Here is a 17,857-nt window from a genome sequence, read left to right as displayed (position 1 = left end):
GAATTAAAGGGTAAAAGGCTCTTGGCAAATTCCATCTCTCGGAAAATCGTTCATGATGCTGAAGATGACATTTGTGTGACACATAACGCCGGTCATCTGGTTTGTAATCGCCAGACCAGGAAACATTCAGCCCATTGTGTTGTTGCACTGAAACAAGCGTTGTGAAACTGTGTAAGCAGACTTGAAGCTGCAGGGAAAACACCTGTTATTTGCACTTATTTGGGGGAAAAGGCAGCCAATTTTAAGCATTTTATAACCATATTTGTCTGATGATCTGTATCAGGGCTGCCTGAAATTGGGGAAAAAAACACAAGAATTTTCACCAAATTACTTGAATAACTGTATTTGAAAAGTATGAGTCAATGGAGAATGACTTGAGGGGAGTGCATCAGCATCAGATATTAAAAAAAAGATCAAAAAATAAGATGTGGCAAAAAGAAACCAAACTAGTTGTGTTTTTTTGCTTGGCATAGCTTCTATATCTGGCTTTGCACTCGTCATAACACAACTGTGTGGTGCTGCCTTGTGCAGTGTAACACACTACAGACACAGTACCTGTTTTTGGTCAAAATCATCCTTTCTGTACCTGAAATATTTAAATACAACTGAAATTGTGTTTCTTTTTGCAACCAAATCTTCCTTTTTTAGAATTTCTCTCCTGTTTTTGGCTCAGTTTGCTGTTCACATATGCAGCCTGTGTGTCAAAAAATAAAAAAAAATTTAAAAATCTGTGTATCCAAGAAGCCTTAAATCAGTAAATGATGTTCTATCAGACAGATTTCTCCTGTTTGTTATTAATGGCACATGGAACTGTGTGACTTTTGTTTTTGTACAGAGCAGCAAAGGAAGCAGCAGCATGGTGTGTTTGAGTGAACTTTCCTGACTTCTTATTGCACTTCCTGTGATGTAACTGTTGCACATGCGCGTATTGCATCGTCGGTGCTGAAACGATATACTGGGCAGCCCTATTGTACATGCAGCTTTTATGTCCCAGTGACCATTGGAATTGCCGTTACAGCTCTTTCCCCATTAAACTGAATGGAAGCCTGATCTTGTTAGCCTGAAATTACCGCCCAGGGGGGAAGGGGGTACCAAGATGGCTTCTGAGTTGTAAGACTTTCCTATAAGGATACTTTATGTCTCTGAGAATGATTCAGATCTTGGATTCAGATCTTATCTCTTAGCAATAGAGCATCATAACTGCAGCAAATTTTTCCATTTGGAAAGAATCACATTCCAGCTAACTAAAAGACACTGCAGCTCTCCTCTCTCAGGACATTTCCCCCACGCTCCCCGATGCCTAAGCCTGCGTTAACAAAGCAACAGAGGCAATCTGTCACAATTACAATGCCATCTGAGGATTCCCATTTAGTTCTAATCTGACCTACTTATGAAAAGCGGTTGACAAGGTGAATTCTATAACAGCGCGTCAGTGCGCACGGCTTTAGCTCGGCACCTACTTGTTGGTGGGAGGATCCTCGATGCGGTTGCCCAGCTGGGACTCGTGGCTTTTGCTGCGCGTCAGAGTGATGTTGGGAAGCAGATGCAGCACCTTGCGGGACGGAGGCGGAGGGGTGCAGGGGGGCTTCAGTCGGTGCCGTCTCTTTGAAGGCGGGGTTATGGGCGGGGTGGAGGTGCGTCCGTGGAGCCGGGCCGTGCGAGCGAAGGACATGGGGAACGGATCGGTGAGAGGGCTGTCGCCGTGGAGGTGGCACGCCAGCGCGTCCGGTGTGGGCACCGCCGACACCGAGCCCGAGCGGGGATGAGGGAAGGTGGCGCAGGGGGTGGATGGGGTGGACTGGATGGTGGATGGGCGGGCGAGAGGCGAGGGGCTGTGAGGGCGGAGCGGCGTCCCCAGGTTGCTGAGCTGGTCTGCGGTCAGTAGAGAGCCACTGTCCCTCCTGGTGGGCTCAGACAACCAGGGACTGCTGTCTTCCCTCAGCTCACCTCCTGCCAGAGAGATGAATCAGACAAAAATAAATGAGTAAACACAAAAAAAAGGACTTGCATTTGATCACAGAGGCTCCAATACACACATACCTGATTCAGTGGCGCTCTTCAGACAGGAGAGGGCAGCACTGAGCCTGGCACGTTCCTCTGAACTGGACCCTAGTCTTCGCATCGTATCTCTCACCTGAGCACCTGACATCTGCAGTAAAGCATCCAGCGACAACTTGGCCTCTACAGCCTGCAGAGGGGCAACACAAAGACAAACAGGTGGCAGATGTTCAACAATCACACAGAAGAAGGAAAAACAAAAGCAGCACACAGGACGTACGAGAGAGGAGCTTACATCACAGAAGAAAGCAAACAGATTGTGTAAAAGACTTGTACAACATCAAAACAAAACAACAGCTTCTGCTGCAAGTCTTTTTACACTGTAGTGGTTCTCGACACTGCGGCTTGTTGTGAGACTGAAAGTCAGCGTGGAAAGGGCAGAACGTTACAGGTCATTCAACCTTTGACATGCACTATTCCTGGAAATCTGCGTTAATCCTGTTTGTTTGGGGAATTCCAAACACGACTTTGTCTGCTTATCTGATTGTTCGCTTTACTACGAGCACGGAGAACAAACAATAACAACACAAAAACCTAAAACAGGACACGGGCCTGAAATCTCCATCTAGTCCAGAACACCTTAGCAAGCTCAAGACCAAGTTTGGGACTAAACAGAGATGCAAGACCTTCAAGAGCAAGCTTGGATTTAATTAATGCCTACTAATTCATGTTTTTCCTGCTGCAATGTTTTATACAGTGTGATCTGTACAGCAGCAAACCAGGAAGTAAAGACGCGCAACAACAGAATGTACACACAACATGGTGCAGACTGGGCAGCACTAGTGGCTAGAAAGGAATTAAATAGGAGAACATAGTTTATTAGAGAACGTAGAAGGACACAGAGAGAGAAACACCCAGCAGCTGATAGTCAGAATTACACAAGTTGACATGGACTGATCCTCCTACTCATGAAGGGACGGTGGCCAATGACAGCCAAAGCAAATGAATCTCTCCAACCTGCTTTGCTTTGCAGCCGTACATGCAGCTAAAATTAAATGTATAAAGCAACGGAGGCACGCAGACACAATGAGTGAGTCAAATATTTGATCGCTTAATGAATGAAATATACACAAATGCAACACTTCTGAGGGCCCGACAGGATGCTGGCGGAGGCTTAAAAGTGGCAAACAGTGAAGCAGTGTCCAAATCAGAATTGAGATTAGGTGGATAAAACAAGCATTGTCTGAATTAATAGGGGGAATTCCATTTGGGAAGGGGAAGGCCAGCTGCATTTGCTTTCCTATTGTCCATATGTTGCAAGTTTGTGGAGCAATATTCAAGATTAGCTGAAGCCACTGAACATTTATGTTACATTGCGCACATATAAATGCAGTTTGTCTGTTTTTTGTTTACTAATAGGAATTACATTTTTTTGTTGTTGTTTGTTTCTTTGAGGGATACATTGCTAAAAAAATTTTGGTTTGGAAAAAATTATTGCCACATTGCAAATGAGAGAACCCCTGTATAAGATGAAGGTAAAAAGTTTTACCTAAAACTAGGATTATATCAATCTCTAAATACAACCTATCTGTCAAATAACCTCATTTATTTACATTATGTACAGTATATATATTTCAATTAGTAAATATATCGGTATATTAATTTAATTAAAATTATTTTTGTAATTAGTGAATCGATTGTACTAATTTTAATTGTCCTTATTTGCATTTAGCTTATTGTTAAGTTGTTTTTATGTTTCCTTTTTTTGTAATGTTTCGCTCCAATGTCCTCATATTGTTGCATGTGTATTATGTGTAATTATTTGCCTGTATGAAGACAGTTTAAAACAAAGAAACAAAGTAATTTATAACAGCAAAAACACAAAAGACGATGCTTGAGATGATCTGTAAAGCAGGTTAATCATATATTGTGTAAATATTTAATTTTATTACCGTAGCTTATTTTTACCACAACACTGTTTGCATGTTCGATTGTTGCATTAGCAAAGTGAGCCTACATCAGATCTGCACATTTGGATTTACTCTGATTGACCACTTAGCTAAATATTAGATTAGATGTTTATTAAAGCTAATAGGTCATACATGGAAGAGGAGCTCTTAAGCTCCATATGCTACCGCATCCCGCTCAGTAAAGAATGTGGACCCTCCTTTCATTTCGACCCATTACAGCAAACATGAGCATCAGCCTTTCATGAGGACAGAACAACTGACTGCATGGATGGAGACCTAAAAACCAGAGCGATGTACCACTTGTTTAATGTTAACTCACTGGGACAGTAAGCAGAATAACAGCACAAACTATAATTTATAGATCTCACAAAGGAAATATGACCCAGTCCTGTGAGTTTAGGATGTTTTTTCGCCCCCACATGGGAAGTACGCAATCACTTATCAGTCAGGTTAAACCCTTGCTCTGAGAGGGCAAACACTGATCGCAAAACTAGGGCAACCTCCCACACTGGTGTGTACACTATAAGCAAAACGAAGCGCACACACGGAGACACAAAAACACGCAAGCGAGAGTGAGTGGTGTGAGATTCAGAAGTGTCTGTGGGTCCTGTGCTCCCCTCTCACCTCGTCCCTCGGAACAAACATCGCAATTTTAGCACCATGAACAGAATAGCTCACACACAGGGGCCTCCGTTGTACAGCACTACTGGTTAGATTTACTACACATGTGTGCACGCCAATTAACATCACACTGTCGCTCAATTCATATACTAAGTCATATTGTTAACCAAGTTAAACTTGAGGGAAAAACCAACATTTTTTTGGTGTAATTTTACAATTTTGGCATGTTTATGGTCTCATCTTGGCCTGGCTCAAACTGCTTTCATGATATATTTGTTTTAGAAGAAGTCCCTGAGTTAATGAACATAAAGCGACTTCGCAGAGCTACAGGCAAACTGAATCAGTTCACAGAAACACACGTGCTCTTTGAAGAAGCCCAGCTAATATGGGATCCTCATGTCTGCATAACATTATGCAATAGCTCCCTGTGTGTTGAAGCATGGGAGCAGGTTTAAAAAAATCATAATAATAATCTAGCCGCAATCGTGGCAATGTTTTCGGACCATCCATTACATAATTCCATCGCTCACAGTATAGAGGGAAGAGATGCACTGTAGAAATCCTCAATCTAATAATGTTTGATCTAAATGGGTCATCGACATGCCATGACAGCTCTACATCTTTTGGGATATCCCCGTCAGTTTATGAGACACTCAAATGAACGCTTACTATTCTGGCAAATATATAAATATATTTTCCAGCACAAAGCTGAATTCTTTGAAGGAAAATGAGGTTTAAACTGAAGCAAACGGCACCGAGCGAGACAGACACAACACGAGAGAAATAATCAGATATGGAACGAGGCCATAAAACAAAAAAAACAAAAAAATAAAAGCACGTAGCGGCTTAGGACATATTAAAGAATAACAAGTGCAGAAACATTTAAAAATAAGCAGGTTACAGTTAGGTCACGAAACAAAGACAAACGGACCAGAACAATAAAAACATACAGTAGCTGACAGGGATTAAACAGTTTACAGCAGCACAGGGAGGCGACTCGGGGGGAAATTAGAGCAACATACAAGGAAAAAAATATATAAAAGAATAAAGGAAACTAATGCATATTTGAGATGTGGTCGCATGATCAGCCTGATGGTGACAGAGAAGACCTGAAGAGCAGAAACACTCTGGCTTCCTTACATGAAGGCATAAATGTGTGAACTGCAATTAAATACAGTCATAACTTAGAATATGAAACTCAAACTAGCAAGGAAGCTGCACACAGCAACGGGACCGGTTCCCTCATTATCAAAACTGGCCTCTTTTCAGAACAAACTTTTGTATAAATGAGGAAGCCTATCTGCAGGATTCCACATGAAGGTCAGAGACCGGGGTTGGGTCCAGATTAGCTGGTGAGAGTCACAACCCCTGAGCAGGACAGTTAGTGTTGACCAGCTCATATTTAATATATTATCTAACTCAGGGTCTCAGGCTGAAGGCCGCCTTTTACAGCCTTTCTACAAACTGGGGCAGATCCGCCACTGGTTCTACTGCAACCCATATAATAAAGCTACTGATGGTAGATGATGCTGCAAATAATATCTGCTTAAGATTACTGAGTAACACCACAGACACAAAAACATTTAAATGAGGGCATCAGCTCTGATTAAGATTTTCCTTTAAATAGAGATATCAAATCCTACCATTCTAGATAATAGATTGCTTCTGTTCCTTAGGAAAATCAAGCACTATTTCAACCTGATTCATTTTAATGTACATGGAAAAAAAAGACCAGAATTCCCTTCAATCTGGCTGAAGACAGAATTAAACCAGTACCGAACTCTCATAAAGACATGTGAGACTTTCAAACATTTTGTTTTGTCAAATTCCTCACACACTTGCATAAAAGGCGCTCTCCAGTCGCACAAAGATGGCATCAGTAGATTTTTCTAGCTCCAAATGTGAGTTTGTCTAAACCAGGGCTGCCATATCTTCTAGTACATCAACAGTCACTTTGCTGGCTGTACAAGCCTTGTGGGTTGTCTGTTAAAAAATCTACCTAAAAAAAAAAAGAGTTTTCAAATTCAATCATTTTCAGTTGAGATTTGTCGCTTTAGTTATCCCTTGATCATAACATTGAAGGAGTCTCTCTATTAGAAAGGCCTCTTAATGGCCACCGGTGAGGTATTCCTCGTGCACATGTGATCCGAGGGACCGAGTACACAACAAACGCGTGTAAATACGACACAAACACTCAGACCGCAGCTTCGGCATTCACACAAAAACGCCTTGACCTACCTCGGTGAGCTCTGGTCGCAGGTTGATGGTGCGTAGCCAGTCTCGTAAGCGTGGGTAGCTGTCGAGGGCCTCCGGCCTCTCTGTCTCTGGCACTTTCTGCTTGCACTGCAGCTGTTTACAGATGTATTTCATCAGCTTCACCTGCAGGGAGCAATAGAGAACACAGCACAGATGGAAGGGACAGGTTAGAAGGGAAAACTCACAGCCTGCAGAAGGAGCAGGTATTCGCTGTCGAGGGTCTCCGTCACACCTGTGCTGGCAGTGAAGGGATTTTGGTTTTCTTTTAGTCAGATGATGCAAAAACTTAATAGCAGACGAATGCCAGAAACATGTTTACTATGCACCTCTGTTGCCTTTGCATGAGTGACATGACACGCTGACCTGACAAATATTTACACCAACATACGCTCTCGTAACACAGTAAAGCCAGATGCATGATTTACTGTCACTCACTCACATGCTGCTTTTTCTCCATTCTGAACTGGATGTACCTGCAGCGACAACACGCCACCGTTTGTTTCCTCGCACCCCAAGTACGCAAGACAGCTAATTAGATATGAACTGCTATTATTATACAGAGGAACAATGAGCTGGTCATCTAATGAGAGCATCTGTGGTGCTGGCAGAGCAAAGAAGTGCATTTGGATCGAGGAGGCAGCTCAGTGGCATCAAAGTTCTCGGTGACGGATGGAAAGTGCCATATGACCAGTCAGTTTTCCACTTGAGGTACCATGCTTTCTCTTCGTTACCAACTCTGAGACAAAAAGCTTCAGCGTCTTTTGTCACAAGCGCCAATGGTTTCTAACAAAAGCGGCTCATGACAAAGTTGTGAAAGTTGCTTTGCATTTGATTGACTCACACTCTATGGAGGGAACTGGAGAATAGAGAATTAGAATGCTCAGAGTACACTGATGGACAGAAACCCGCCCCCTACTCCAATCCTCTCCTTAATGCCTGCATCTGCTAATCAGCACATTAATGACTAAAGCCTTGGTGCGACCTTTTCTGTAGTGTCTCATGACGTCGGACACATCAGCAAACACGATGACAACAAGCCAAACCCCACATCGCTCCAAAGCAAACAATTATTCCGGAGGCTTTTTTATCTCAAAAGAAAAAAAAAAAAGAAAACTCCAGCTCCCTACAAATAAAACATAAAGCCATGAGACGTTACTCCGATGCTTTCCAAAGCAATGTCAAGTGCAGTGGTCCTGTGAGTAAGTATTACAATGAACACCGCGGTATTGGTTTGCAGCGGCCCGCTTTGTGCAGCTCAGCGTGACTGTATAGTGTGTCCTTATCTCACGGTCTATCTGTAAGAGTCCATTACAGCAGGCAGCACCTTCAGATGAGCCGTGCAACACCAGCTAGCTCTCGACCTGCCGCGCACCTTTCGAGTGGCTGGGCAACAATGGCGAGTGCGCGTCTTTTCTCCTGCTCATTCAGCTTTTTCTCCATGACACATCCACTCGCCAGACAGACAGAAACTCATACAGCCGCGCTACTCTTGGAAAGTGCGGCCTTGAGGATGTTAGAAAAAGAAAAAAAAAAAAAAAGGCTGCTAACAAAAGCACCTCCAGCGCAGGCCAGAGAGATGAAAGAGGAGTGAGAAAGAGGAGGTAAATGCTCTACGTGTCGACCCTCACTGGAGCTTTTCAGCTCTGCATCAATTATCAGCTGCACTGAGAGTATTACAGAATAATACAACTGAGAGTAGACGAATAAAAACAGTGACATTTTCAACTTAAAAAGCAAGGACAGTGCTATAAAAGCTGACTGGTCTGGATGAAAATAAATGCCATGTGCCTAAATATCAGACCGTACATGTCCATGTCTAAAAACAAGCTTTACTAAATAAGGCTTAAAAACACTATTTCCACAGTTTGAAGCTACATTTAGTTGAATGTAATTGACCTTAGAGGCCGGCAAGCGAGAACAGCTCCTTCTATGGATGGAAAGCAGAGACGGACAACTTCTTGGTTTTCTCATCTGGGCTGTAAACCCTCACACTTATGTACACACATGCAAACATATTGGCAGATAAGCATGTATACCAAGTAGATGAGAGCAGAGCTGAACAGTGTGAAGCTGAGATAAACTGTAAGTCCAGTTCATTACAAAACAGAGAGACACAGTCTTCGCTGTGCTCTCATCCAATCAAATTTTCTTGAGATCTGGACTGGTGTAGCCAAAAGTAAGAGGCACTTACTCAGGAGAGCTAATGAGCTAGCCTCCTGCTTTACCTCCCTATACACTAGTGCAGTCCTGTGACGTCAGGTTACCTAGCAACCCCTCTTCTGAGTCGTCAGCAACATTTCAGTGGGATTTTCCCATACATGTGAAACACAAGAGCTCAGACACAAAACATCTCAACATACAAATGTCATCATGCGTCTCCACAGGACAACACATGACCGGCATGTTTATCTCCAGTCGCACTTCACCCATTATCATTCCAAAGAAATAAGGTGGATAGGATTACACAAGCGCACGAGTCCCCAAATCCCTCCCTGATATCAGTAATGTGCGTATTTGCGCTGGGAGCACAGTCAGGCACACCGGCGAACCACGAGATAATGACAGGCCCCCGTTGCATATTATTTTTGGTGCAGAGTAGAGAAAGAGCAGCGTTTGACGTGTGGCCTGGAGGTGGGAGGAGGGGGAGGAAGGGATGGCGTCAGAGCCCACCTGTCAGCGGAGCTAAACAACACCATGGCAACGGACCTAATGCTGCGAGGGGATGAGTGACAGCCAGTGTGTCAGCCACCAGAGAGGAGCAGGGAAGAGGAGTCCCAGGCAGCGGCCGGCCTGACACAGCAGACTCGGGGAGCAGATCCTACTGCTTCAATTGTTTTCTCAAGGCTCTTGCTGACACAGCCACTTTGGTGCACCTGCCAAGGATAGCACGGCCTATCTGAGCGCTGAGCAACAATGCTCGATCCCAGAAAATGATATACGTGCAGCTCATTTTTCCCAAGACGGAAATATACACACACACACTTTTCTAGCGACACTTCTTATATGCTGTTAGCCGTGTGTCCTCTTTGCTCCAGAAAGATGTGAAGACCTGATCGGTCATTAGCTTTTCATAGATTGAGCATTAAAAGTTAAACCAATCGTTGACTCTGATCTGTGTAAAAACACATCTGAACATGGTGTTGTCATCGGCCACAAAGTGACACCAGGTTTAGCAATCCTCATAATTAAGGTGGAATGGAAGATTTCAAGGAGACCTTTCATCCAGCATCATGCAAGTAAGCCTTCACTAGACTGTTTTGTTGTGGCTGATGGATAATTTTATCTACACAGAGGGCGAAAAATAGGACATGTCAAAAGACAAAAACACAATGGCAGAGTAGCTCTATGAAGGCCAAGTCACAAGGGGGCATGGGTGGGGGATTCTGTTGGGGGTTCATGGCTGACAGTCCAAAAACAATGGCCTACTGCCCCTCCTCCATCACTGTTACCACCGCTGCAGGCTGATGCTGGCTGAGGAGGTGACAGAGTCTCTACAAACTCTAGAGTAGCACAAGGTGTCCGTCCAAGTTTGAGCAACCTACACGAGGCAGACAGACCAACCCTCGGCCTTGTTAAGGCTTACACCCCGACGTAAATATATGCTTTTATGCATAATTGCATCCTTACATACAATAATTTAAGCACGCAGCGCATACGTATACACACATAGATACAATATGTAGTAATTTTAACCATTTACAACCAGACGTGCCGTGCTAACCTCCCTATCTGGAGCGAAGGCCAGCAAATCCCCCTCTTTGCACGCACAAAAAAAAAAATTATAGCGGACCTCAAAATTACAGGATATAATGTAACTCATCCTGAGTCAGTTTAAGAATAGATCAAGGCCTGCCTACACTCCTCAAGCACTCTGATTTCCACATCATGCAGGCCGAGCTTATCGGCTACACCTCTCCTGCTATGAGAAAAAACGAAAAAGGAAACAGAGTCAGGGTCAGCGTTGATACAGACAATCCAGTTGTGTTTCCTCTCGACCCTCATGTGAGCGACATTCTCTGCTCTCTGCTTCTAGGCCTCAGACTCCAACACACACACACACTGAGACACACACACACACACACACTGAGACACACACACACACAGTGGTTGTCATGTCATAAGAAGCAGCCCAGCGGATTGGCTTTGATTCTCTCCTCCCCTTTCCTCTCTGCTCTCCCTTCTCGCACAGGCTCTTTGCGCGTCATTTGATTTTCTTATTTAACAACCAACCCTGAAAATGCGTAGGAAGAAAGATGTCTAAATATAGATGCAGCCACAACAGCTCGCACCACGAGCGCACAGCAAACTCTCTCCAACACCATGAGGAGACAAAACAGAGTGACGCTCTGCTGATCATTGCAGAGAGCAGCGGTTAAAAAGACGAAGACGGTGGCGATGCTTTTATGAACAAACATCCCCAGCATCCGTCAGATTGTTTAAGATTATGTGCTGATGTTATTAGGATGCTTTACCGTCGAGGTGTGGATCATGTAAATTGATTTGGTTTAAGAACAAACAGGCTTTGCGAGTGCACATGATGGAGCTAAAGTGAGGAATATATGAAGAGCTACAGTAAAAGTAACACCGAGGCAGCAGCATGAGAGGCAGACAGAGACCAAGCTGAGTGGGATTAACATGTGAAAAGTGAAGTACCAGTTACCACTCCATTTGAGAGGCCAGTATCATTATCCTCTCACTGGCAAGGCAGAAAAAACACACAGTTCAAGTGGAATAATAAAGCTCTTTCGATGAGAGAATAAAGTGAGTTCAAGCCGCTCTTGATTGCACTCCAGTGCAATATGGGAACGATAACCCTTTGCGCCACCGGCGTGACAAACTGCTCTGACCTCACACAGATTGCTCAAATTCAACACATGAATTAAAGTTGCTTACAGCTTCAGTAGCAACGACATCTATGTCTCGCTACTTCTGTTACCGAACAGGATACACGCGATCACCTGCGCCTGTATATGACAGTCGCAAGCCAGTGTGCTTGCTAGAATTTCAAGACGCTGGGAACACGGTGTACACCTCTCGCATCTCAGCGTGTCAGACATGTCTTCTGCGTGTCTGAAGTGCAGCTCTTGACAAATCGGCTGAAATTCAGAATTACAGAAGTATCAGGATGTAAACGAGTCCTTCAGAATCTAATACCAACTCCCTAATCTTGCTGACTTTTAATACGGGAGGCATGTGGCAAGAGAAACCTCAAGGAGGGCTAAAGTAAGAAGTGAAAGTGCACACTTATGGCAAGATGCGGTTTCAAAACGGTTTGCCAGTAACGACAAAGGAAGTAAGACTGCTGATGAACACAGCACCGCATGTACTGCCGGCTCCACTCGAAGGGCTGTTGAAAGACATCCAGACAATCCTAGCGATGATGGTAATGAACATGTCTGAGGCTGATCAGTAAGCTGGTCTCAAAATCTCTATTTTTTTTGCTGCTCCAGGTCCTAAAACATTGCCATGACAAAACTTTTCAAAAAGATCTGTGACATTTGGATTTAGGTCAAGCGGTTGACAAATAAAACAACTTGCTCCAATAAGAAATGTGTTCTTTCTTTTCCCTTCACAGATGCAACAGCTATTGAACTGAAAATATGAAACCATCGGACTTGATCAGATGTCTAAAACTTGTGTTTAAAATGCCCATTTGGATTTTTAAAACTGAGAAAATTGTCAACAGGCAGCATCTGTATTGTTACTAAATTCCAGAAGTTGATTACATTTAATGCACATTTTCAAGTGTTTCGAGTGGCCGATTATCGGATCAAATATTCAGCATTGTTTTAGTTATTGGCATCATTATATTTTAAAACCAACTTCAAAAAAAATATCTTAAAATTTGCAGCTTTAACTGTGATGCATTTGCCTCTTTTTATCTGGAGTCACTCTTGAGCATCTGATTGGCTGCACATCACAAAACGACAGCCAATCAGGGCTGAAGGATAAATGATCAAAAATGTTCTTAACTCGAAATGTTGACACTCTTGTTTTACTGCAAATGTGTATTGGTTTAAAACATTGGTTATTGATTTTCTTTGAATATTAACAAGTGGTGTTGGAACTGAAAAACTAAAAACCTTACCAGTCAACGCCTATTGTTGTCTTTACGATAGTTCTTCCTTTCTTCGAATGACTGGGAATTACTTCCAAAGCAACACTCTGCTTGGTTTGATACGTCAGCATTACCAAACCAAGACAAACTGTTCGTATGTCATCATCCCCCCCGTAAATATGATGCACGATAAAGTTGCAGAGAAACCACAATAATAAACAGATATAATCAGCACGTCACAAAAGAAAAACCCAACACCAATTCCCAGAAAAGTTCACCCAGATATGAGACACATTATCAGTTTCCCTTTAAGCAGCTGTGACCTCAGACATTGCTAATCAAATGGTATCAGAAGTTGATTATAGTTGCATTTTATCTTCTGCTCCAGATGTTGGAACACGACCACAACAGCACAAAGAGTACAACTTATCTGCAAGTTGAAGTCAAGGCAAGAATCTGAACTCACCGGTGACCAGAAATAGTTTGAACACTGAAGCAAAAGAACCAATCGGTGAAAATAAGATAAATGATATTAAACTGTTCCATAAACCAGAAAAGTATTACCTGTTTCCAGAGCAGCAACTAAAAGTCAGCGAGCAGTTTGAGGCCCTGATCTCCGCTAGTAGGCGTCAAAACAAAAGGTTCCTAGTTGTTCTGATCCTTAAGATGCTAACAGATACCAACTCTGAACCCTGCCAGACCACAAAGCAGCACAACTCTCACTGGAGGCAACCTCGTCCACCGTCTGACTGTCAGAGATAGCCCCCCTCCCCGATTAACGGCCTCATAGGCACAGGAAAGAGACCTCAGAGCGGTTTTCATAGCATTCGAGAAACGTGTGAGAGCAACGCGGCCTGTCCATTGTCATGTAGAACAATGCCTATGCAACATGTATCTACAAGACAGCATACCTCAGGAAGAACTCTGCCAGATCACATCCTGTTCCAGTGACATGGTACGCATGACAACGGATGAAGAAGAGCTCAAGTATGTAGAGCAAGGACAGGGCCCCGGCTTCACATTTCTTCGCACAAACAAGACTGCTAAGCTCGGACCGGAATCTGTTAACCTATAATTTTTTTCTTCTTACTTTAGGATACAAAAATGTGACCAAGTGCTAAGTTCAGTTTCATTTTCTCTCATCGCACAAGAGCGGTGGGAGTGGCGTGGGCTCAAATGGAAAACTACAAAACACGCAAACTGATTTGTTCTAGTTTCTATTTCAGGTAATAATCTGATTTTTTTTTGTTCTTCCATTTAATACCAGGCTTCTTTACTTGAGCCAGTGAAAATTTGTTCCCACACAGCAGCTTGCCAACTCGCACCTGATGCCTGCCAGCAAGCTTGCGAGCTACCAAATTATTTTGTAGACATTTATATTCTCAAACTGGATAAAAAGCTGCACCTGAAAGCATATGACTGCTTTGTCATCTCTCCCTTGTTCTAGCGTATATCTTCTTTTCTTTTTTTTTTCCTGCAGACTTTGATACTACCAACACAAACACAAACAGATCTTCTTAAGCAGGTGATATTGCGTTGCTGCCGGCCCTGTTAAGGCAAACAAGCTGGGCTGTAGCAACGCTACAGAAACAACTTTGTGACTAAACTACGCTGTTTTAAAGGACTGTTCTCCGCATGATTCTTGAGCATTTCAGAGATCACTTGAAAAAGCAGGTCATTGTGCGTCTGCGTAGCTGAAACTAAATGCTCTGTGCTTTCTGGAACATTAGTTTTTAGGAGCAACAGCGCAATTGTTCATAGGGTGTTCAGTTATACAGAAATAAAACAGACATGGATAATTGATAGCCTCTAGCCAATCAGGACTGAATATTCCTTTTAGCCAAGGTATAAGGCTTAAATAAACCATGAACCAGAAAACCCATTTACCATCTATCATGTCTCTACAATGTCAGTATGTCTGGAGCCTGCACAAGGATACATTCGTCTATCCCGCAGAAGTTCGTGGGCATTAAACTTGTAGTATTCCAGGCGCTATTCTTCCCCACGTCTCCATTGTCTCGTCAAAATGTACTGGATCAGCCATTTATATCCCCGCACCAACCGCCCCCTCTTACTATCACCCATCTCAGCAGAAGCAGGGCCTGTTGTCCCCCTCATGGCAGTGTTACTAACAACATGAAGCTGGACTTTCCATGACATGATCCCTTCAGCCATCTCGCTGCTAAGAATTTAACAAAAACAATATGTGACTGTAAACATCCCGTGAGCACAAACATGGAGGCCTGACCCTTTTGAGAAAAAAAGGAGTGCATCAATACGCACACAGTTAAACATACATATCCATATAGATACACATATAATTACCATATGCATATAATTTACTGTGTATGTCTATATATGTGTGTTTTTAAAAATATATATTTATAATCATGCATAATATTTTTTACCATAATATATATGGTTTAAAAAAATGTTGGATTACTTTTCCAAAAGCCAAGATGACATCCTCAAACGTCTCATTCAGTTCACAGGAGTAAAGAAAGTAAAAAAATTCTAATTTAAAAGTTATTTCTCATACAGTTTAATCAGATCTCAAAATACGTGGCAATTAATTATGTCAACTATTTAATAATATTTAATCGTTGCAGCTCTAATAATAATAATTATTAATTATTAATTATGTAATCATTGCAGCTCTAAAAAAAATAATAATTTAAATAAATAAATAAATAGATATATTCATGTATATCAATAGATAAAAACATGAAATAAGAGCCCACTTTACATAAAACAGATAGGCTGCAATTGCTGACTGTTCATATCATTCTGCAGTCCTAACCTGGATTTTATGGCCATCTTTTCAAATATGCAAAGTGAGTACAAATACAGTGTGCGTCCTTTGTTGATGCCTGCACGCCACCTGCCATGACTTCTCTATTATCCTGCTGCCTGCTATGTAGTAAGATGTGCTGCCCTACAAAGCCTCCTGCACCAGAAAAAAAAAAGAAGCAAATGTCAAGTCATTCCAAGACGACAGAAACTGAATCTGCATCCAGATGCAGGAGAGCAGCACCGTACATCAAAGCCTGCCTTCTTTACGCGTTTTTTTTTTTTTTTTTTGGAAACACATGGAACACGACGTGCGTTTCGCTTCTTTTTTTTTTTTTTTTCTTTCTTGTTTTTTACTCATCACGGGCCTTCCTAATAAGTGACACGGTGCTGAACGCTGGGAACATAAATAATAGCAGCATCAGATTATTGAATGTGTGCCATTAGGCCAGGCTGGATTCAGCTGCACGGCGCGGTGCTGTGAACTATCCGGCTGGAGGAGGAGGGAGGTGGAGGAGGAGGAGGAGGAGGAGGGGGCTCCTGGCAAATAATACAGAAAGAGGTCACACAAATAGGATGGATCTGGCGTGCATGATTTAGGAATATTCTAGAGGGAATAATAATAATAATAAAAAAAACTTGATTAGGGGGAAAAGAAAAAAAAAATGTGTGCCATCTTCACCTCAATGCATCGACCCCCAGCACGCGAGCGACACACAAAAAAAATGTGCTCTGATAGGCTCGCTTTGCAAAAGCCTGCGAGGCGGACATCGCGTTAAAGGGCTTCATGACTCCGCAATTTGACTAGACTGCTTTCCATTGCAGGACAGGGGTGGCTTTGACATATCTGAAAGGGGTAAAGAAAAGAAAAAGAAAAGAAAGAAAAAGAAAACAACTCATTACCTCCAAAGTGCGTATTTCTTGCTGCGTGAGGTCGTTGGACGCGGCGCATTTGGTCCGTAGCCCCTGTAAACTGGAGATGGAGATATCAATCATATTCTGGATGAGTTCGCATTGATGTAGTGCGGCCATCGCTGCGCCACCGCCGCTATCCCTCTCCGGCTGCTCATCACTCTCGACCATCTTCCCACCTTTCGCAGACACACTATCCATTCCTCAGCATTTGGGCTCGGCTGGAAAGGGGGGAGTCAAACTGCTGAGCCAAAATCAAACATATGTCCCGGCGACGCAGCGAAACCTATTGTGGAAGTTAGCTGACACAAATTGTCTCCCCCCCTCCTCTGTCTCTCTCTCTCTCTCTCTGTGTCTCTCTCCAACAACCACCACCGACCGACCGACACCACCAGCTCCCAAATCTGGAGGAAAAAAATAAATAAAGTCAAGATGCAAAACTAAATTAATTTGTTGCGAAATAGAAAAAGCTGCTCGGCGGTAACAAAAGCGCTCCCAAAAGTCCAGTAAAAAAATGCTCGACTTGGGGTTTTTCAGTCCGGCTACCGACGAGAGGATACTCAAAGCTTCCACCGACAGCTCTGGCAGAGGCTTTCACCGTCTGTCAGCTGTTGGGAACATCATGGGGCGCGGGGCGTTCTGGGTAATGGAGTCCTGACCGCACTCCACATGCTTGGCGAGCGCGACAAAACACAACAGTAGTAATTGTTTTGCGGTAGCGTAAATGCTTTTTTTGGTACAAATTAAAATACTGTTATATAAAAAATAGAAATAAAAACAGTTTAGTAAAGCAGTGACAGGAAACCCAGGCTGCGTGCACAGTGGTCCTCAGATGTATTCATACCCTCCCATTAAAGAAGGACAAATACAGCTGTCACTGAAATAAGTTGAAATTGACAAAAGTAATAATAAAATGTAATGAAAATCATGACATTGTTTTCGAATTGTGGTTGAACAGAAATATTAAAAAAAAAACAACAACCCAAAAACAAACATGATGGGACCCATAAACTAATATTTTGTTGAACAACCCTTTGAGCCAATCACTGCAATCAAGTGTTTTCTGTAACTCTCAATCAGACTTCTGCACCTGTTGACAGGTGTTTAAATTTTGGCCCACTGCTCATCAGCAAAGTGCTCTAATTTGTCCGGGATTTGTTTTTTTTTTTAATGATTCTTTTTAACCAAAATTCAAAAGCAATGTCTTCTGTCACAGAATTATAATTTAGCTTTTTTATTATTATTATTATCA

General features: G+C 42.7%; 1 protein-coding gene across 3 annotated transcripts in view; it reads right to left on the bottom strand.

Annotated features, from left to right (window-relative positions):
• Positions 1–17,151, bottom strand: part of ksr1a (kinase suppressor of ras 1a) — a 29,383-nt gene extending 12,232 nt beyond the window's left edge. Inside the window, exons 1-4 of one of the 3 annotated variants that reach the window (XM_008284599.1) lie at positions 16,597–17,151; positions 6,828–6,968; positions 2,041–2,188; positions 1,461–1,950 (exon numbers count right to left, since the gene is read on the bottom strand). In XM_008284599.1, coding sequence (XP_008282821.1) covers positions 1,461–1,950; positions 2,041–2,188; positions 6,828–6,968; positions 16,597–16,806 — 989 coding nt within the window. In that variant the 5' untranslated portion in view covers positions 16,807–17,151. The other 2 variants (XM_008284601.1, XM_008284600.1) reach the window with 2 other exon arrangements.
• Between the last annotated feature and the right edge of the window lie 706 nt (positions 17,152–17,857).

Source organism: Stegastes partitus, unplaced genomic scaffold, assembly GCF_000690725.1.
Source record: "Stegastes partitus isolate 25-593 unplaced genomic scaffold, Stegastes_partitus-1.0.2 Scaffold366, whole genome shotgun sequence".
NCBI classification, from domain to species: Eukaryota; Metazoa; Chordata; class Actinopteri; family Pomacentridae; genus Stegastes; species Stegastes partitus.
Note: the sequence above shows the minus strand (reverse complement) of the source record. Positions and strands in the feature narration are given on the sequence as shown.